At 35.4% G+C, this 22,818-nt stretch overlaps 1 protein-coding gene across 2 annotated transcripts in view; it reads right to left on the minus strand.

Moving 5' to 3' along the window:
• Nucleotides 1–478: 478 nt before the first annotated feature.
• Nucleotides 479–22,818, minus strand: part of TBC1D9B (TBC1 domain family member 9B) — a 47,799-nt gene continuing 25,459 nt past the window's right edge. The window contains exons 9-22 of one of the 2 annotated variants that reach the window (XM_081938699.1): nt 22,137–22,287; nt 21,300–21,514; nt 20,348–20,465; nt 18,921–19,206; nt 16,618–16,747; nt 15,896–15,994; nt 14,397–14,465; nt 13,233–13,470; nt 11,009–11,074; nt 8,198–8,269; nt 7,811–7,861; nt 5,335–5,388; nt 3,931–4,034; nt 479–2,754 (exon numbers count right to left, since the gene is read on the minus strand). In XM_081938699.1, the coding sequence (XP_081794825.1) occupies nt 2,095–2,754; nt 3,931–4,034; nt 5,335–5,388; nt 7,811–7,861; nt 8,198–8,269; nt 11,009–11,074; nt 13,233–13,470; nt 14,397–14,465; nt 15,896–15,994; nt 16,618–16,747; nt 18,921–19,206; nt 20,348–20,465; nt 21,300–21,514; nt 22,137–22,287 (2,313 nt within the window). In that variant the 3' untranslated portion in view covers nt 479–2,094. The remainder of the gene's footprint in view (nt 2,755–3,930; nt 4,035–5,334; nt 5,389–7,810; nt 7,862–8,197; nt 8,270–11,008; nt 11,075–13,232; nt 13,471–14,396; nt 14,466–15,895; nt 15,995–16,617; nt 16,748–18,920; nt 19,207–20,347; nt 20,466–21,299; nt 21,515–22,136; nt 22,288–22,818) is intronic. The other variant, XM_081938700.1, reaches the window with a different exon arrangement.

Genomic DNA, 22,818 nt, shown 5'->3' on the forward strand with positions numbered 1-22,818 from the left:
TTGTTTGCATGCAAAAGTGATTGCAGGAGACAGCTATGAAGATCTAAAAGGAGTGGGAAATCCAGACAAATCTTCCAAAGTAATAGCAGCCCAACTCTTTTAATCTTGTGAAATATCAACAAAAAGGTTCTTAAAACATTGATTGATACATGGTTGGGTGACCATCAGGAGGCTACAATGAGAAGTTGTCAAATGTTTATCCTCAGATAATAACTGCATAAATGACTATGCCAATGAATGAAGAAGTGTTAATGGATCTCTTCCTTCTGAAAAGCACTTCTTTTGCAAATCTCAAAGCTGACCCATGTCATTAAATAGAAAGTAAAGAGTTGAGTTGAGGTTTAGCCTAATTAAGTCATTATTTAGGACTGCTTTTGCAGAGCTTTTGCAATGTATTTGAAAAATGAAATGTGGAACAACTAGCAGTTATCATAAACAGATAATATGATAAACTAAAATGAAAACAAATCTATGACTTATTCGATTCATTTATTGAATATATACATGATTGATCAGACAAACAATGTAAAATTACATGTATGTTTTGTGTGTGTAAATATATATTAAAAGGTAATAAATTATGAAGAATTAGTAAAAGCTAATATCATTATTATCTGCTTTCAGATACATGAATATGAAATTTGAGTCTTAAATATACAGAATATGCCACAATCAGAATAATACTGGGTATTGCACCTACTGGTGTATTTAATGGATACATATGTTCAAGATCATTAGACTTTTCTCCGTCTGAACAGCCAATGTGATAACACTAATGACTGGTTCAGCAGTTACCATACATAGCATTTATACAATTTAAATTTAATTCATGCAAGTAGTGTACAGAGCATGTATACAAATATAAACAAATAATGCTTCTTGAGAGTGAATGCCTTCCCATAGGGAAGCTATCAATCCAAAATGGAACTCCAATTTTCTTCCAATCCACAAATGATTTTGTAGAGGATGGGTCCTGTATCTGAATATTTATACTACACCATCAGAACACAAGGTGATATAAACTTCACCTATTAATATACATTACATATACAATTGCAATCCTTCCATTGTACTGCAATTCAAATGATGTACAACATTTGAGTCACCACATAGCAAGTAAGTTATAAGATATATGAACATTTGCATTTCCTATGGATGTATTTACAAACAAACAAAAATATTTAGACGTACTTCATATCACAGAGAATCATGACTTACACAGGCTTTCTAATTATGCCAGCAATCAAAGGTAACAGACTAAGTTATGAGCTCAAGCTATGTACTATCTCAAATTATGAAGAGACAATAAAATGGTCTAAAGTCAGACAGTTAAGTCTTTTGTGTCTTGTGATCCTCAGGACTCCGTTCCATTCTCAATGGCTATTACACTTCTTTCTTTCAGGGCAATTAAAAATGAACATAGCAGCACTGTGGAGTTAAAAAAGGGCTAAAAGATATCAGTAAATATCTGTCTTTGGAATTTTGAAAGTTATATACTGTACTGATTAATATTAATGAATCACTTGGGATAGAAACCAGCTGTCCCAAGACATTGGGGCATTTTGAATTGCAAGATGCCAAGAATAAGTGAATACAACATATTTACACTTAACAGATTACTCCACTGCATTTATCAATTCCTAGCAAGGTTGATTTAGGCAGGGTGGAAATATCTACATATGTCTGTGTTTGGACACAGGGAAGCAGAGAAAAGATAGAAAGCAGGGCTGCTCTTCTAAATAATTACCAAGAAACCCAAAGCAAAGGGAGATATAGCAGAGGTGTGCCTGAAATTAAGCTGCATTAAATAAAGACAAGCAGAGGCACACATGCATAATTTATGGTAGTATTCTTAAGCCGAGAGGCTATTCAGTTCTATCCTTTCATGCTTTTAAGAATTTAATGTTATTTAGGCAGGCAAGTTATCCTCCAGGGAAGCTCATATATCAAAGAATCACTATGATAAACCCCTTATTCGGTTTCTTTAATTTAATGCAGAGTTACTGATATTGGTTAAAAAAAACCCGAACCTGTCCATCCATTAGGTTCCTAGACCTCCTGCCTCTTACCCAACCTTCGCCTTATTCCTCAAGTTCAGCCTGATACTGAGGAGAGTTCATAATCACTGGATGAACTGAATTGTCTTTCAATTTTCTTTTGCTCCTTGATTTTCTGTGCAACATCAGTTTTCTTCTCAAAGTAGTTTACTAGGACTGATTCTGTAAGGATAGAGGCTAAGATCTGTTCAAAGGAGATGGACCAGTCTGTATCAATGGTGCTGCCACTTCGTGCAGCTGAGCTGCCTGCCTCACAACCAACTAGAACTGTGTCATCCGCAATATCTTCACACTGTAAGGAGCCTGTGCTAACCATAGAATATGAAGACATGGACATATCATCTTTAGTTTCATCATCTGAAAACAACTGTAGGGGTGATCCTGGACCTTCACCTCCTCCATCTACAAAAATCTGATTTTCCTGTTGGTGTTTCTCAACATGAATGTCCCCAGAAGCTTTGCCTTCTGGAGTAGCCTGAGAATATTGCTCTAGGATTGAACTCTGACTTTGATCAGAAGCCGGAGATTCTTTATTCACAGGGTCCTTTTTAACAGGCTGATTAGAGAACTTTTTGCCAACCTCTCCAATTTGTAGGAGAAGGCTAGCGACAGTGGCAATGGCATGGTATAGTTCTTGCTCCAAAGAATCTTCACTGAACATGTTATACAGGGTCTTGCACAATTCTATAAACTGTTCCTTAAAAGAAAGAAAGACATATGATAGCAATTAATAAGGTGAAAAATCTTCAAACGGATAATGCAAAGCCAATGTCCACTTCTAATCGATGCTCTCTTATTCTTCCCAAGTTAACCTCCCAGCAATAGCATTGTACATTCCTATTTGAGATATTCACATTGTAAAAATGTAGACAATTAAGTGTTATATATTAATGATCCAGACCAGAAACACCTAATATCTACAATGTATTTATAGGCATTGATACCATATGACTGGGTCTTTAACTCTAAAATTTATTGGTCAAATTCATCAACCAATGAAAAAATATACAATATTTTCACTTTGTAAGAAAGTCACCTGATTTGGACAATTAGAATGGAAGTAAGCGTGCCTGTATATCAGAGTATATTAGTGATTTTTAATTTTAAAATGTACTTCCATTTTTAGATTGGGTGAATTTAAAGCTATTTTCCATAATCACAAGTTATGTACCTAGTTATCTTATATAATCATGTATAGAGTATTTGTTTTGAATATTTTGTTTGTAACACTAAAAAACTAAACAAGATGTTAATTCATTTTTTCTATTATCACATCCTAGTATCTGGCATTCTTTCAATATATCTGTTCTATCCTTGTTTTGGTGATACTGATGTAAAAGTTAAAATAATCTCTAAATAAAGAAGCTACTTTTTGATTGTTTTGGTTGTTCCATAATTTTACAGAATGAAAATGTTGAGTGCAAATCCTTATAAGAGTATGCTTTTTCAGTCCATTTTATAGGGAGGGAGAAAGCACGAGTGAGCAAAAAGAAAAGGAAGAGATTCAAGCTTCAAACTCCCACCTGTACTGTAATAAATTATACTATAACAAATTATCCTTCAAAAGTAATATTATTCAAATACGGCACAGGTCAAATCACTTCAGTTTCTTAGTCCTGATAGCATAACAATTTTCCTTAAAGAAAATAATAACACCTCAAATACATACCTACATATACCTAGATCCTGTACACACACACACACACACACACATACCCACACACACACACATACCCACACACCCACACACACCCCAACTCAATAACAAAGTTACAGCACTAAAGTTTTCAAACTTTCTAACTTAGTCTAACATTCTAAAAATCTCCTTCAAATACATCATTTTAAACCCATAAATTCTCCAGCAACTTTCTACCTGACTCATCTTAGGGAGATCTTTGATTGTTTCTTTTCTGGCATCTTTTTCCTTGGCCCACATTCGCAAATGGTATCTGTAATCATGAGGACTTGTGCCCCTCTCTGCAAGGAAGATTAATTCAATATAAATAATGCATATTATGAATTCTGATAATGTCAGCTTTGCCCAGAGATTTCTTTTAGGGCAGTACATCTTTAAGGAAACTACTAACAATAAGAACACTTCATTACTAAGATATAGAGACTTAATTGATAGACAGGGAAACTTAAAAACAATTGAAGAATTGGCAGAACAGAACATGAAAGTGGACTGGTTAAGCTACCTGCAAATCAAAACTAAATACAATAATGATACCAAATTATATGACATTGAAACAGAATCACACGAATTGGATAAAATCATTCAAAGCCCAGATAGAAAAATGATAGGGAGAATATATAAATTTCTCCTGAAATATAAAATGGAAGAGGAAATTGTGAAAGAACAAATGATAAAATGGGCGCAGAACTTTGGACACAATATTGAATTAGACAAATGGGAAAAATTTTGGGGAACAAACTTAAAAATGACACTCTCAGTCGCATATAAGGAAAACCAGTATAAAATGTTTTATAGATGGCACCTGGCACCAACAAGGTTAGCTAAAATATCATCAAATGCACCCCCAAAATGTTGGAAATGCGAATCAATACATGGAACATACTATCATCTATGGTGGACCTGTGAGGAGGCTAAAAAGTTTTGGAAAAAGATCAAAAACTGACTGGAGGCAATAACGGGAATTAAAATAGAATGGAAACCGGAAATCTTATTAGGATTACTGCCTACAAAATACAAAAAAGAAACCCAGTATTTAATATTGCATATAATAACGGCGGCAAGGATTGCCTATGCCCAGAAATGGAAAAACAAGCTAACTCCAAGTGAAGATGAAATAATAAGAAAGGTGATGGACTGTGCTGAAATGGACAAGCTAACTGAAGAAATCCAGGGAAAAGAAGAATCAGAATTCTATCAGATATGGGATAGATGGTATAGGTGGATGGAGGAAAGAAATAAGAATCCTAGGCGATAAATAAGCAGAATGTAGTAGCTCTTACAGATTGTTGTTGGTGTTAAAATGTTTATTCATTGGAGAATATAAATATGAATGATTCTGGATAAAAATACTTTCAAACAAATGCAGTTAAAGGAGAATGCTGGTATATTGACGGTATAAAGATTTTTGATTTAAAATGTACAATTCAATTTGAATGAAATATAAAGAAGGATTGTAGTAATGCACGGAATTTAATTGTAACCAATCGACATGCTAGCTGGAAGATGTATTGAAGAGTGTTTTGTGTGTGTTTTCTGTCTAATTAAAACAATAATTTTTTTTTTAAAAAAACACTTCATTACCTTGATCTTTGGATTCCCCATCTCTTCCTGATTTATCTTCCCGAATATCTGTTTCTATAAAATCAAGGACATTAAGAATATTTTTATTAGAAGTGAGGCATTACAAAGAGTACCAATAAATATTTATCCTAATACTGCATCTAGACTGAAATAGATGTAATGAAGATTCTGGATCAAAGTTAAGGAAAGGCTATTATAGTTACTGTAGAAAAATGTACAACAGGCTAAAAATAGGTGAGGTCTCAACTCAATTTCTTTTGCCCCGAATATGGCTTTTCCTTTTAAAAGCTGATTCTGCTTTTTTAAACTACAAAGGGGAAATTAATTTAGCCGAATATTTGTCAACAAAACACTTTCAACTTAGAATTTTAACAAAAGGCGTGGGGGGGGGGAGCAGCATTGCAGAACAAGAGTAGGTCAAATGGGTTAATTATTTTGTTCAGGTTATTGTTTTTATCATTTCATTTTTCAAATGCACTGTGAAAAGAAATCAAACCATAGGAGAAGAAAAGCCAGGGGATTCTTACTTGCAGATACTTTTATTACAAAAACATCAGTTTTCCCTACCCTGAGACCCTTCAGGTTCTTGAATTCCCATACATAAGACTTCTCATTCATAACAATTCTCTTATAATCCCAATACATCTGAAGCGTGTTAAGATGAAAAAGACAGCTCTGCATTTAAATACTTTTAATCCTGATACACTGGGGGAATGGGAAGATATGGAGATGAGCAAAAATGTAAGTTAGGTAAAATAAGCAGGAACCAGATATTTTTAAATTCAGAAAACAAGTGATGTACTGGTAGGACAGCCTTCAGATAAAATTACTAAAATACAAATAAAGGGTTTAATTAAAAAAAGTTCAATTAATATAAAATGTAATGTGGTGCCCTATGTAATGATATGCTTTAAATGGGATCAGGAAAGTCCTTTCTTACAAAGCACCCCTAAATACAATAAAATCAGTAATTTGGAGTTATAAGACATTTGATTATACGGTAAGACTCTGAACACAAAGCACAAAACATGATATATGGTATAGTTATCCCAGTAAGCCTGACTCTTTCTTTTTGAAAATGAAAGGTTGTACCAGATGATCCATAAAATATAATCAGTGTTAATAAAATATTACCAAGGTCTTCTGGAAGGAGAAACTACATCAGCCACATATTTGACATGGCCAGGAAAAAAAAAGTGCAACAGCAGTGTGCAATGATCAGCAGGAAAAAAATGGAGTAAATCACAAAACCTAGTTTCAAATAAAAGTATTTCCTTCTAGAAAAAAACAAACTCAATGCTTTCACTTGGAAGCATATGGAAACACTCCTCCTAATAAAAGGAAGTAAAAGGCCAGCCATTAAGTAAGCAGGAGAAGTTCCCCTTCCCTGCATTGCTCCTGGTCAGCATTAAAGAATCTGAAGTCTCCTCCACAACAGATTCTTGAGCTTTGAAAAAAGGGAGTTATGCTCTGTAACTCCTTGAGTACAACTAATGGAGTCTAAGTCTGACATTAACAAGTACTTGGGTTTTTTTCTAAAGTAAATCCAAATGTGTGGAAGAAACTACGGAGTGATTTTCATTGCAGTGTGTCTGTGTTTAAAAAACCTCCAATGGAAAGAAGGTGGGAGTAACAGATTAGACTCATCATCACTGATATTCCATGATCAAGCAAAAAAGAGGGCTCACTTCAGATGATCAGACAGAGATTCCTGTATTTTCAAACGAGATACTTCAACTTTTCTTTCAAGTGATGCCACAGTTGATTCATGATGTCCCAGCTAAGATTGCAATGATTTGGCCATTAGACATTAAGCTGATTTTCTTTGGAAATTTCACTTATTCTTGTCTCTTGGTAGTGTGGGGCATTTTTGCTTGCTACTGGGGATTTCAATCTCCTTGTAGCTTGCATTTGGTCTCTAAAACCAAGAACCCCCTCTGCCAATAACAGGTCCTTATGACAGCCGCAACACAAATGGCCACAGAGTACAGAGCCCAGTGGATGGAGGGAAGGGCATGGTCGGACAGTAGATCTGCCAGGCCAACTGGAGCTCAGCAGTCTTCTGAACTCAAAACACCTCTTCCATGCACCATGAACGAATGCCTGAAAGGGAATCTTATATCATGATAGCTGGGAAAGGGCACTTTACTTGTCAACTGCCTTGGATTCACTTGCCTCAGCAGTGGACTTCAGATGAAATAGAACCTCTGTTGTTGGGACATACATCAAAGAGATGCAGGACTGTCTTTGTCAATGAACAGAAGTATATGACATTTAATACTGAAAACATTTTTGTTTGTGCACAGTGGGTTAGAAACGGAAATAAGATGACTAAGGAAATGAATGAAATACTATGGCTGATTGTTTAGCTGTAATATCTGTGGCTTGAAGAAATTCTAAAGCAATTTCATTTTATATTAAGCAGGCCACCTTAGCACATCAATGGCAGTTCAATGCCTTAGTTGTTCAGACTAACCTTGCAAATCACAACGTAGGAAGAGATCCAGTTCTGAGACAAAAGGAGATACTAGAGAGCAAAGGGAAGAGAGAGATAAAGAAGAAAGGCTTTGAGGACAGGGAGAAATTCAGAAGGAATGAGTGTGAGTCAAAATATAAAATAACAGAGAAACCAAGAAAGGAACAAGTTATAAAAGATTTGAGCAAGTACCTTGGGCTGTAAAAGGGGATAATTAGTCTGACCTATGTTTAATATACAAATAACCACCATCCACCATAATCCATGACAGAGGCTAGAACAGTTGTGGGATAATATTCTGATGGAAAAGGAAATAAGAAAATTCTGCTTGGCTTCAATGTGTTTGCATGCCCATTTTCCCTATCAGATAAAACATCTCATTTTTACCTTCTGTAGCATTATTATCCGTGAAGTAGTTTGTAGCTTCCTGAGCAGACTCTGCTTCCTCTGAATTGAAAGCTATACAAAGAGAAAAAAATGTTACTGGATATATACTCTGTTTCCTTAAGAGTTACTTAAGATACCTCTATATACCTATCTCTGATTACAGTACTGGACTTCAGTTGATCACTTACATACAATGCTCAGAAAAATCTCTGTGACCCAACAGAAACTTTCACAAACAAAAAAGGGAGGAGGGTTTTTTAACTGATTCCACTTTTCTTCTACAACTTTTCTGTCCACCCTTTAAATCTGTTCTGGAGGATTTGGGAATTCTGAAACAGCATTGGACAGACAAGTGACTAGTAGAAAAAAGAGGAAATCTGTAGGAACAAAAGCCACCTTTTCAGAATGGGAAGGATGTTTTGCTATTTAAGACAATTTCTAACTACACAAATTAAATAAAAACAAAGCAACCCTAACTAAGATTGACAGTTCTCCAGAGAATGTAATTTTAGGGTTGATGTTAGGCTTTGCATGTCTTAACTTGGCTACAATGTTCAGATTGGCTGAAATATTTCAGAGACACAACATGGCATAACTCAATTAGAATATTTATTGCAAACGGGAATACAACTACACTGAACAATTGATTGCTCTCTGTAGCATGAAGATGTGGCTTTCCTCTTGCATCCATTGCAGATTCTGGTCTTTCCATATTTCAACTAACTCTTTGCTTACAGCCTTTAAGTTGAACATATGTTGATTGTTATGCGTGAAATCTCTGCCTCTCACCTTACTGCACACAGGGGATGGATTTGCTTTGGGAGTTCCTGTTAGAGTTGTGGAAAGCTTTGCAAGCATAAATCTATTATTTCATCTGCTGATGCTAAATCCCAACATGCAAAGCCAAGAAATACCCAATATCTTAGAAAAATTGCCTCCCTCATATTCTGCTCAGTTGGTAGGAGTTGGTGGGGTTACTGCTCCACTTATTTTAATAGAGTGTGTTTCTCACCTATGTTACAATTGCTATTAGTGTATTATGTAGCTGGAATTGGGGAAATCTAAGTGCCTTATCTCTTCCTCATTACAAGAACGAGCCCAAGTGAGTCTTGCATAGTCTTCTTTTCAACCCTCAGTTCCAAGCAGAACCCTAGCCACCTTACTTTCAATGAACCAGACTATCTTCAGGAGAAGTCAAGGGTATAATACCTTAATATACCTAATATAAATGAGATATCTGTCATCAGTGCACCAGACAGAGAAGCCAGGAAGAATCATAACTGGTATAACAGCCTAACAGGGTAAAAGGTGATATTATAGAAAACATCTGAGATTTTTAATGACGAACATGAATCCATTTGCCTGTCCAAGTACACTGTTTCCCTTGAATTTGGTGAAGAAAAGAACTCTGATGAATCTCAGTAGCTTTGTGTGGGATGGCAAGATTATGTGAAATTATGGCACAGATGCCATCAGGGCACCAGATCCATTAATATGCCCTCTGAAAATAGTCATTCAAGTTTAAGTGAGATCACTGGGAACCATCCACACCTAATATAGACAAGTCCTTCTTGACGACTATATTGGTCCCAAAACTGCTGGAAAGTCAAGGAAAATTAACAGAGTCCTTCTTCCAACAAAAATAATTTTATAGGAAAAACAAGGCAATTATTATGTCAAAGATAAGCATTAATCATGAATTGTACCAGAAAATGGGTTAGTTTGGCTATTACACAGTCAGAACTGAAGAAGCTTCTTGGATGAGAAGCAAAACATCTTCAAAAAAGAACAAAGTCTGATTGCCTTTTGAAAAAGCTCTTTTGAAGCAGTTAGTAAGTAAGGACTACTAATACTTCAGCTGAATTTAAAGCATAATTTCTTCTATTTAAAATTTGATAATCTCTCAGTCTACTTTTCTTCCCTCAACTCAGATATATACTTAGGAGCTAATGGAGGGTGTAACAAGAAGAGCATGTTAGGAAGTGCTCGTGTCAACTGCCTGTGTTACTGTTGTATTTCACATGGTGATCAAGGGCTTCAACTCTAGCACTGTACTACAGTCCTCAGAATACTTCCATAATTTTAATAGGTCTACACACGCAAAAGAGAGGCATTGTCTACATTTCAGTAGGAAGTGGTTTGACCCCCATCTTCCTTTCTGTAGAAGAAGATATGATATCAATGGAAACAAATCCAACAGCCAAAGCACTTAGCCAAAATGTACAAATTATTCTGCAAAGCTATTAAAATTAGGCAGGGATGAAAAAGCTCACAGAAAACTAAAACTGGAAAGTCCTATGCTTTATGAATATATTAATGAGTGTGTTAACTAATAACCACATCATCAATTAATTCATACAAATTAAGTCAATTAAGATTTACAAGGCAAATATATATAATTAAAAGCTGTCTTGGGGCTACATGTCATTTGTTAAATTCTATGCACAGAATAATTCTGTCTTCTTTTATGGTAATGGGCCAATCTTAACTAAGATTATTGTGTGAAGAAACAATGGTTAAACTCACCTAGGCCCATCTCTTAACAAACCATATAAAGAAAACATTGCCATTTCTGCTGATGGGTTTTTTCTTCATTAATCTGAGCACAGATGGAGAAATTAAAACCTCTCTACCTATGTACACTAAATATCTGCATACCTATACCAAAATTAGTAATATTATTTATGTTCTTATGGGTAGAATATTGTAATCACTTATATGTACCATCAGTCTAGTAAATTTAATAAAACAGCCTTAATAAATTTGTAATCCTTAACTCCCACCAACAGAAGTGTGAAAGAAGTGGATCACCTGGAGGCAAATGTAGTTTGTAAAGGAGCTTCAGCTTCTCAGTCAGGTCACCATGATACATACCACCTGTTGGGATTAGAAAAATACCTAGATTTTAGAAGTATTTATAGATATCCTTTTTTCTGATGGATTCTTATGCCTAATAACTATGATGTGGAAGTTTAGCTGGTAAAGTTTTTTCCTATTCCTATGATTATCTCTGAGGTTAAAACTTGTTTTTATGCTTTTTTTTCTCAACATGATTGATTTTCATTTATTTATTTATTTTCATCGATACATTTATGTGCCATCTCTTCTAGCAATTCTAGATGGCTTATAGTCTATGACAAGGGGGTCAAACTCGTGGCATCACATTGCCATCACATGATGTTTTGTGATGCTTTTCGCTTCGCGGAGCTGGTTGGGCGTGGCCTGTGCGTGACGCATCCAGCCTGTGGGTCGTCAGTTTGACACTATGGTCTATGAAATTAAAACATCCATAAAATAACCATTAAAAAAACTCACAATAAATAACATTGTAAGTAGTATTAATAAAAACCATTGGATACCCAAGAACTGTTTTCGCCATATTTCCTAGAGAACAAAAGAGCAGAGGCCCAACTGATCTCAGGGGACATGCTACTCTAAAGAGAGAGGCCAACAGTAGGAATGGCATTCTATGGATTCCAACCTGCCTAGGTTCTTCTAGATTGATACACAGGCCATTCTCTTTCTGGTAGACCATTTAGAGCTGGCAAATTCTACTTGGAGAAGATGCTTCCATAATATGCACCCAAACTATATATGGCTTTACAGGTAATCTTCAACTTTCAGCCACTCATTTAACAACTGTTTAAAGTTACCATGACTCAGAAGAGGTGCTTTATGGCCTGTAAAGCACTTCCAGCCATTGTAAAACATTGCTCCCTACCCCATCATATGTTTGTGACCTGGGTGCTTGGAAATCTGTTCACACTTATAACCGGTTGCCAAGCACCCTGTGAACATGTGATTGCCATTTGCAATCTTCTCTGCTAGCTCCCCAGAAAGTCAGTGGAGTAGTTGATAGAAAGGTTGCAAACTGCTGCCACTTGCTAAATGGTCTCCACTCCCTTCCCCACATACATATAAGATTTTAAAATTAACTATAAAAAATAATGTTTCTCACTGGAAAGAAACTTATTTTGGCCATCTTGGCTATTGTAAGCCATAACAAAGATAAGTTACTTCATGACTTTAGAAAGTAGACTACAGGAGACTAAAATTTCTAACCAGAAAGAAAAAAACCTGTTATTGATTTCATTACTGAAATCAAAATGTTTTGGGTCGTTTTATGACACTGGAAGATACAAAATGACAAAAACATTACAATATCAGAAATATTAAAGGAGATTGTTGAAGAATTGAGCAGAAATTAGTAATTACAATATCAACAATGATGTCTGCTTCTATGGATAAACTATGTCCAAAAGAATGAAAGAATGACAGATGTGGAACAAATTTTATCTTACAAGACAGAAAAACTATGCAAAGTGAAACTGCAAATCACAGACTGAGAAAATAATTTTGAAAATGACACCTTACTGGATATACAATTGAAACTGGGTGAAACTTTAAACATTTAAAGTGAAATATAAATGATAAACCAAGAGAATGGTCTGGAAAATGTTTTCTTATTGGATTTACAAAAGAGGCTTGTTAAGAAATCTGTGTGATGGGATCAAGAAGAATTAAAAAGAAATCAAATTCCATGACAATATTGATTAAATATTGAGACTTAGAAGCAAAAGAAAGGAATATAAAGTTATTTTATTCAATCAATGGTGAAATAAAACATTTTTTGCAAAGTTCTGATATTATGGACATTTTGCTGATATCAAGATTGAAAAAATGTTTAATAGATTTACTTATAGATTTATCCACTCTGTGGGGAAGATCACTCTAATAATGATAATGTGTTTTAATTAAACTTTCTTCAGAAATTGTCACTGAATTTTGCAGTTTTGTTTGAGATTGTTTGGGGCTACTGTATCTGAACTAGATGACCACTGGCAATAAAGAATGAGAGTTTTCTCTATCTCTCTGTATTCTATAAAGGACTGCAGCCACTGATAAAGACAGTCTCGGCTTCAACGCTAGCTCAAAGACCTTGACATCCAAATAACTGCACCACTCTAGTGTTGTGTTACTTTTCACCATGATTTAACATATAAGACTAGATACTATGTCAGAAGATACTACTTACTCATGCCTGTTACAAACTCTTTAAAGTTAATAAGGGAATCTTTGTTTTCATCCAGAAGTCGGAACATTCTTTCTGCAAGAACTGGCGTGTGGAGTCCACAAGCCCAAGGTGTAAGGGAAGCAAACAAGTCTTTGAACTGCTCAAGGTTGATGCGGTACTGCTCTAAGTAGGGTAGGCTCTGGTCTCGTTGAGCAGCTGAAGTACCATTTCCCCAGTAACAGCTCATTAAGTGTTTTGCCTATAAACAAAACGAATGATTTATTAGATCTGCATACGGCCTTTATTTTGTACAAAGTAACATACAGAACCTCCCTCTTCCTATTTCCCTAAAACAAAGCTGTGAGAGAGGTTGGGTTGAGAAAGAGTGAATGACGCTTTTAAAAAAAAATATCTATCAGCCTTGAAGACATAACTTAAAGGATTAGGCATGGATTTTAACCAGTTCTGAAGCATGCAAGAAAATGAAAAGGATAATTATAAAGAATCCAATTAATTTGCAAATAGTACAAAGAAGAAAATGTTCAATAAGACAGAAGGAGACTTTGGGAATAAATAGGGTTTTCTAGCAGTTCTAAAGCCGTTGAAATGGCACAGTTACCTGAAATGTTGGTTCTAATACTGTAATGAATGCTCTACTGTTTTTCTTTCTTTAACTGTAATAATTTTAAAGGCCTTGGTTGAAAGCCAATAGTCTTCAACCTCTGCGTTTGGAAAATTAGGAATTCATGTTTGTTAGGTAAGAAAGGCTTTCTTACCCAACTATTACATTGCTACCGGTAATTCTAAACAGAATCCAGAGCAAAATATTTTGTTCCCAGCTACTTAGAACTTGCATCTTTGATTGGAGATTGGTTGAAATACTGATCTTTTTCCCAAAGAAAAACTAAATAAATCTTCTGTATTTATTTAGCATTACAAGATGTAATGAAACAAAAACAAAACTAAAATCAACCTAACAAAATAAGATCCCTTTTAATTTTGTTGGATTTCCTTCTGTTTTCTCAACTTCAAAAATAAACCCAAACTGTCTGAACGTAAAGTCTTTTTAATACATCACCAGCTTGGATCCTGGCATCTCTGTATTTTAAAGGAGTTTTCACAAGCATGCTTTATCTCTACTCACAGCAATAATAAAGAGGTTAATGTTTTGTCAAGGTCTCCCACCTTAAATACTACATAAAGATCTTCTAATTCTTGCATAGAAAAGCCAATGTCTCCAGATACAGCTCGGACCTGCAGAAATCACAGAAGCAAATATATCTTAGTTTTGTCAGCTGGGAATCTGGAAAGGATAGATTTTGTAAAAGGAGGAATCCATATTTTTTAAAGCATGGCAAAGTAACTTTTGAAAAGGAAGAAGCATCTAATAATTTTGAACAGAATTGTTGTCATCTGTATTCATGAGGTACTAGAAGATTCTAAAAATCAAATAACAAATAAAAAGAACAATTCTATTCTCTTGAACTGAGTCAATAAACAGAAAAAGATGGTCAAAAGTATTATATGTACTATATTTCCTGCACTCAGTGCACTATCATTGGCAGCAGGAACAGGAAATGGGTCGATTTTTCCCTCCGCTCAGCTTTTTTCTCAACGTGCTCATTGTCAAACTTCTACAAGGGCATTAGAGACAATTGCTTGACATCTGATGCTATCTGGAGGGAAGGGATACCACAAACAACAGACAAAAACAGCAGCAAGAAAATGTGAAAGCCACTCTTCCCTTGAGATTCCCAGATAGAGCAATTCAGAGAACTAAAAGGTCACTATTTCCTGTTACATTTTCTGTAGGAGAAAATAAGACAGAAAATTAACTAGTATGGGTCTATGGTAAATCTGCCAAGGTATTTTCATAAGAAAAGCTGGAATGTTTTCAGATCAGCAGGCTATGGGATTAAAATTAAACAAGAAATCACAATGTTGCTTATAAGGAAAACAGCAACTCTCAGTTGGTTGATACCGAAATTACCCTACTAACAAATTATTGAATTGTCAGCTTTTGTTGATACAAATAAATCTGTCTGCACTCATAAGTCAGGAGAAGGCAGGAAAGAGTGAGTTTACAGCACATTGGAATACATATTTGGCATACTGAATACATATGTGGCACACGGGAATACATATGCAGTATGCTGGAAATTAATCCTTCTCCTGACTTCCAGAATATTTTAGGTTGGAGTTATAGAAGCTGTCATGTATTACTCTTATGCTGCCCCTTATCAAAGGCAAGAACTGCACTAGCATGTTTTTATCCTTATTGGATTTGAGAACAAAATGGACTTATTGAATAGCCCCTCTGAATGTAACCTATTAATAAGTAGGGAATTGTCTGTGCCAATATCAGAATCAACTAAAATGCCAACATATAAAGCTTTCTATTTTTCCAGAACAATTAATTATAGAATTATTCCAAATGTTGTGACTTCAGCTTTATACAGTCTTAAGGGAGACTGATAATACTTCTAATCAATATTCAAATCAGCGACATACCATTATACTACCATACTACACACTTAGCTGCAGAAAATAAAGAATAACAAGTTGCTATTTATCTAATTTACTTATTGATATTATTTAGCTTAATCTAGCCTCAAAGATTCCAAAGAGGAGAAACAAAATCAGTTAACTTCATACAAGCTTATAATAATATGGATACAACTTACCACACTTCTCTTAGCAGTGTCTTCTAAAGAATGGATTACCTTCAATCTTTGTTTAAAACGCATCTGTTCAATGTCATTTGCTTTCAAATAGCTGAATTTCTGCAGTGGAAATGAAAACTGAGGTTTATAACTAAATCCACCGAAAATACCACACATTTGAAAAAAAGAAAGAAAGACCCACACTAATTTTATGGATTTTTATGATTTTACTTAGCAATTATTTGACTGATGACAAAGCAATGTTTGCAGAAGTGATGGTGACTAATCATAGGTCCATAGCCATATTTGGAAACCATGAAGAAAATTGAGCCGAAATATAAGTCAAGCCACCAAATGGTAACAAAGAGGCAAAGCGTTCAATATCTCTTTGCTACCCACTAGTGCTCATCTGGAAGTCAGATTTGGAAGTTGTAATAGAAAGCAAAGAGGGAAAATACATAGTATGTTAGCCAATGGTAGCACCAGTAAGAACCACCTGAAAATGTAGGATTGGTTTTAGGGAGCCAAAACTAATTAAAAGAAAAATGGATTAAGAAGAAATAATTACAACTAAATGATTTATATATTGCATACTTCATAAAACAGACAGTTGACCCCCATACCTTGAATTTGTGAATGCTTATATTAAAGACATATAACTGATTAATAGAGACTACAAGGTCAGTATATAATTCATTTAAAAATATCAAAGTAAAAATATAAGATTTATGTTATCTTCGGACCTCATAGGATGTTCTTATAAGTTCAAAAACATCAATTTCCACTGGTGGATCATCCCCACTCGTCAATAAAGCATGGAGATGAGGAATAGGTGGGAAAATACTCTGCCGATTAACCACATTATCCAGGTACCTACAAAAAATGAAATAAATAAATGCAGAATTTTGGATTAGTGCATAATCTGAAGATTATGGTCAGCAAAGTCTATATAATTTATTTAATAAAATATATGTCTGAGTCATCTTTCATGAAAAGCTGTTTAGTTTATTTAAAGCTAAAATAATTAAGATGACATTTATGATTGAAGTTATTTGATTCATTCATATATTATAATTAAATTACATATTAATAACATAATGCTATATTATTGTGTAATTTATGTACTTTCTATATTGAAGCATTTCAGTCAGATAAAGGAAAAATGTAATAATCATATATAATCATATAAATACATAAATATATGTGCATATATAGGTGTGTGTGTATGTATGTGTCTATGTATATATATTCATATATATGTATTTGTGTTACAACCCCTGGTATGCCTAAATATGGGAGGAAGGTCACTACTCCCTCTTTCTGTCCTTTGGCTCATCACAGAAGACCATGCAGGCAGAAAACCATATTTTTATTTTTAATGTTGCCTTTTTATATTTGTGTTGTATTTGTACTGATAAATAAATAAAGGGAGACTAGTATAGATCTATTTCGAGCTAATTAGCTCTCATCAGCTAGCCATACCCTTACTGGGATTTGAACCTGGGCTGTATTATATATATTAGGCAGGAGTCTTAGCCACTAGGCCACAGGCTCTCCTCCTTATCAGTTGAGTCAGGGAAATAGGTATGTATTTGTGTTACAACCCCTGGTATGCCTAAATATGGGAGGAAGGTCACTACTCCCTCTTTCTGTCCTTCTGAGCCTATATTTTTGATGTGGCCCTGATCTCTTTCTCAGCCTGTAGTTGAGGCTGCCTAATGTTATATTTATCGACTCTAACCATAAAATATTGTTGTCATTTTCTCCTGACACAAGCAGAATTGTGCATGATTTGTGACACCTTGGTGGAAACTGCAGGGATGACTTAGCGAAGCCCGAAATTAATCTAGCTCCTGTTAGCCATTTTTGGCTGCTGCAGACATGGCACACTCCCCAGTTGGTGACTTTTTCCTGCTGGCTCTTTTGATTTGAACAGTAGGAGATATTGGGCACAACACATTATTAATGTATGATGTGGGCTCCTTATTTACATATGTAATAATCAGTGACATGCAGTTAGGTGAGGCAAGTGAGGCATAGCCTCACTTCTCATCATGAAAAGAAAAAACATGTAAAAGGAAAAAATAAATTAAATGCTTGTATTTATCTACTGATCTGTACCATAGTTATTTTCCATTTGACTTCACCAGTTTTATATTATTTGGTATTAAAATTGCAGAATTTTCACATTTACCATTCAACTAGTCAGGCAAGAGCTTGCGGGGAGGCTGCAGCGAGCTCAGCCTCTCAGGCGAGAGCTGAGGTGAGGCTAAGCTAGCTGCTGCCTTACCGTGGATGACTCTGCTTAGCTGTCTCTCTGTATGTCGCTTTTAATAGTTTAGCTGATGGATATATATATAAAATATAAAATGGAGTGTTTTTTGTCAACAACTATGTGTGGAACATGTTTCTTGTGCTGAGCGATCATAAAACACCTAAAAAGTCAGACTAGGTGAGGCACGCAGTTCTCCTGCCTCATAGTAGAGGGCGCTCATTCTTCCTGTGACTCAGCAGCAACAGAGTAAGTGACAGCCACAGAGCGCAACGACATCAAGGGCGACTTTCTTCCCTGGCCATGGTCGGCATCGAGACAGAGAGACTTTTAAAACTGAAAGAACACATGAAAAATTCTACCAACAAGTTATAGATGTTTTGTTCAGAAGGAGCGGCGGATGGACTTCATTTATAAGTAAAGGTAAGACCCATAATAACTTCAATTTTTTTCAATTAAATGTGCTTTTTTGTGTGCTACAGTATGTGTAAAGAATGCTTATATGAGACTTTAAACATAACCCGTTAACTGCTGCCAATCAAATATTGGATAAGATAATTTGTAGGATTTTAATGTTTGTAAATCTGATTGTGATGACATCAGTGCCTCACCAGCCATAAACCTCACTGCACGTCACTGGTAATGATATTAAAATATCTGCCTGGCAGACACTTTGCATAATGGAGCAGTGTTGTCTAAAAGAGGGTACAATGTTAAGATGGAAAGTCTGCCCCCCCCCCCCCAGCTTAATTCTGAAACTAAAAACAAAGCTACCTGCCCAAGACAGTCATGGCTTCACCTTCGTCACAGCAATTTAACAGCTTGTCCATGTTTGCATCCAGGATCGCCAGGGATACCTGCAAGATGACCTTTATGCCTTCGTAGAAGAAACAGTCAACAATAACCACTGCACTTTCAAAAGGCATGACGCTGAGGAAAAGAGTGAGGAACCAAGATAGTGATATGCTGGAAATGACTCCTAAATCTTGCATCTTTTCAGACAGCTGGGGGAGGCAATCTCTTGTCAGTTCTTCAAAGATGCCTTGGTCTACTAGTGCACCTGAAGAGGCAACAGAGACAGAAGTGTTATCTGTGATATTATGAGAGTAAGAGTGTGAAACAAGGTTCTATTACAAATGCTGATTTGTCCAAACTAAATAAATAAAATCTGGGGTACTTTCTAATTAGCTCACATATACATCGCCAGTACTTGGATTTGCAAACTGACTTCACTACATATATGTTACTTATCTTCAAGGAAGTGATTAAAATCAGTTACAAAATCCTACTGCAAAGTTTGAATTGCAGCAGGTTTTTTCACTAAGTGAAAACTATCTTCTGATTTTGTACTGGACTTGTCCACAATAATGTAACTTCTTATTATAAAATTATTAGGATACTATATTTAGGTTTCATTTCTGAAGTATCACTATACCTCTTGCTGCGGAACACTGATAATGTTACTTCTCATACTATATGATTCTGATTGTATTGACATTCTCTGCAACTTCTTGGTGGATTCTTAAGATTGCCTGAGCCCAAGTTATAGTCATTCTAGCTTCTTAATTATTTTGAAAAGATTGCATCTTTCTTAGATGTGGGAAGAAACAATATATTTCAACTTTTCAGTGCCAATTAAAACCTTATCAGGAAGCCTTATATACTGCAAAAAATAATATGGTAAAGCTCAAAACAATATAAGGATGAGAACAGTTCAGGAGGAAATTATATGTAGAGCTAAGAAGGATGTGAAAATATATTAACAGCTTTAGGATATCTGATTTGATTTCAGAAAGATATTTATCGATTATTTTAATTAAGAACAGTATTATTTAATGGGGTTGATATAAACCTATAGAAATTCACTACATTAATACAATTTGAGAGAATCACAAGAGAAACTTAACAAAGTGGCTATGAAAATTCAAGAATTTCAACACAGAACATTTTAAGAAGTTTGAATAAGGTTGAATTATTATGGTTTTATCCAGACTTGAAAACGAAAAGGCAGCTCCTGTAATTAATTTGAACTGTGCAATTCTAACACTATTTTAATTATACAAAATCAGTGAAGCTAATCTTCCGAACATTCATCTATTTGTCCTAAAGACAACTATCCAACTGTTTTGCAACTAAAGAGCTCCCTCTGACTGCTTCAGATTCTTCTGTGCCAATTAATCTCAGCTTTCAAAGTGACTTACCAACCACTCTAGTGTTATAGTAATCTGGCAGCATTCTCTCACAGAGGGCTACGAGGAGCCAGAAAGCTTCTTCTTCATTACAATACAGAAGCAGCACCGATGTCACTATGTTCATGGCCTGACAAATATGAAGACAAACAGGCACACACATAACCATTAATATTGGATAGGGAGCATATTTAAAAAGGCAAGTATTCATTTGCTTTCCAATTTGTCAGCGCCTCAGATATGAAACATAAATGAAGAGGGCATTGTATAGCTCAGAATCAAATCCTTGGCTCTATACAACTACTTTGAGAAAGTAGGTACATCAGGAAACCTTAGTGTTAAATATTAAGCACAAGATCGAAACCTTTGTTATATAATAAATATTTTAATGTATTTTGCAGTTTATCAATGCCCCACCCAGCTTTAGATGTAAAATCTAAGCAATCTTATATCAACCATAACAATTTAGAAATTAATCATTACTAATGCAAGCTTTTTTATCCTAAAAGTTTAAGTTATTTAACCTCAATTTGTTAATAATCTCTAGTCAAGAGTGTATAAACAGCACTGTACCCAAATATTATGTAAATGTTTATAATAATAAAACAAGAGATAATAAAACATCCTCCTGAAATTTCACTGGGGAAATGAAAGAGGAAGAGAGATATTCTTATATGCCCTTATATAATCTCACTTATCCTTTCTCTTCCTTTTTCCCCCCTCCAGAACTTTTTCAGGGTAGAATCCCTTTTTCTCAAGAAGCACATGAAGATGGAAGGAGTCTACAAAACAGAGGCTGGGGAATCACACAGCTCACAGATTGCTCAACCATGCCCAAATAGTGGTCTACTATATTCCTACCCATGAAAGAAGAGAGAGGCTGAGCTTCAAATCAAACTATGGCCAAGCTGTAAGAAGGAGTACCATCAAACTACTAGGTAATCCAAAAATGTCACTCCCTTACCTGGCAGTATCCAATTGTAGGATTCCGAAAAGCATATGCTGTTAGTACCCTTCTGAGTGCAGCAATTCCTAGTTCATTCTGAAAGGCAGGGTGCTCTGGCATTGAACGATGCAGGTCTCTTTCAATTTCTTCAGTGGCAAGGCTATACTTTCCCATAGATTGTTTCACCAAATCACTGTAATACCCAGGGTGAGTGGCCATCTCATTCCAGGCCCCTATATTGACACACAAACATTATTTTTCTTGCCTACTGCACTCAAGGTGTGAGTCAGGCTGAAGCTTCTACAAAGAAAAGATTTCCTGCAGGTTATCAAGTCTTTTGCAGCTGGTTTACACTAAGGACTAAATGCATGATGTTAATAATAATTATATATTTAGAAAATTTCTGGACAGAACAAATAATCCGTGGAACAACTTGCCTCCAGAAGTTGTGAATGTGCCAACACTTGAAGTTTCTAAGATGATGTTGCATTACATTTGTCTGAAGTGGTGTAGGGTTTCCTGCCTAGGCAGGGGGTTGGACTAGAAGACCTCCAAGGTCCCTTCCAACTCTGTTATTCTATTCTATTCTAAAGTATAGTACTTATTTTGCATCCCATTTTAGCAAACTTAAAGAAAAATACTTTGAGGGAAAAAAGCTTCACAATTGTCTGAAGCAACTGGCTTAGAACTAAGAAATGCTAGCTCTAAGAACAATAACTGTTGACTTTTCAAGTCACCTGCAGTTTGGGGAGCAATTTCATTTTAATACCAGTAGTACTATGCAACTGTGTAGCAGGGGAAAATATTTTCTCCTTAAGTCAGAAATCTATTGTGCACATTTAGCAAGAATGTCACCTGAAAACAGGAGCCAAAGTTCTCCACGAAGACTCTCTGGAATTCCTTTTTGCACCAGCTCACGAGTCTTGGCTGTCCGGTACATACACATGCCCCTCCCATATTCAAAAAAGTGAATGTTCCAAGATTCTTCTTTCATTGTTTCCTTTGCCTGAAGAAGAAAAGATAGAGGGGAACATACCATTGTTATGGATATTGAGGAGAGGTATGATAATTTGGGTGTGATGATCATTATGAAATGCTGTGACTTACATACTTGCATCACAAATACATAATCACAATGTCATCAGAATTTTATAACGGTGCAAATGCATAATGGTGGCGTATGCATGATAGTGCATTCTGACATCATTGTGATTTGCTGCAGACACCGCAATCCACTGGAAATTTCTCTAGCGCCAAGTATTTTTCTTCTTCCCCTCCAGTGCAGCATTTTCACTCTATCAGTAATTTATAAACACTGATCTCTAATAGTAACTTACAAAACTACTGGAACAGAAATACATGAAATATGATATCAAAAAGTTTTCCTCTGAATTGATTAAAAAGGAATTAGAGTGCAAAATACTAGCATGGTTCTTGAACTGTATTATCTAGATTGGCATATGGTAAAATGAATTTGATCTCAATCTATAGCTGTGTCAGAACATAGATTAGCACTCTGTTCCATCTCAGAAGTTAA

Source organism: Natrix helvetica (assembly GCF_964273705.1).
Source record: "Natrix helvetica genome assembly, chromosome: 1".
Taxonomy (NCBI): domain Eukaryota; kingdom Metazoa; phylum Chordata; class Lepidosauria; order Squamata; family Natricidae; genus Natrix; species Natrix helvetica.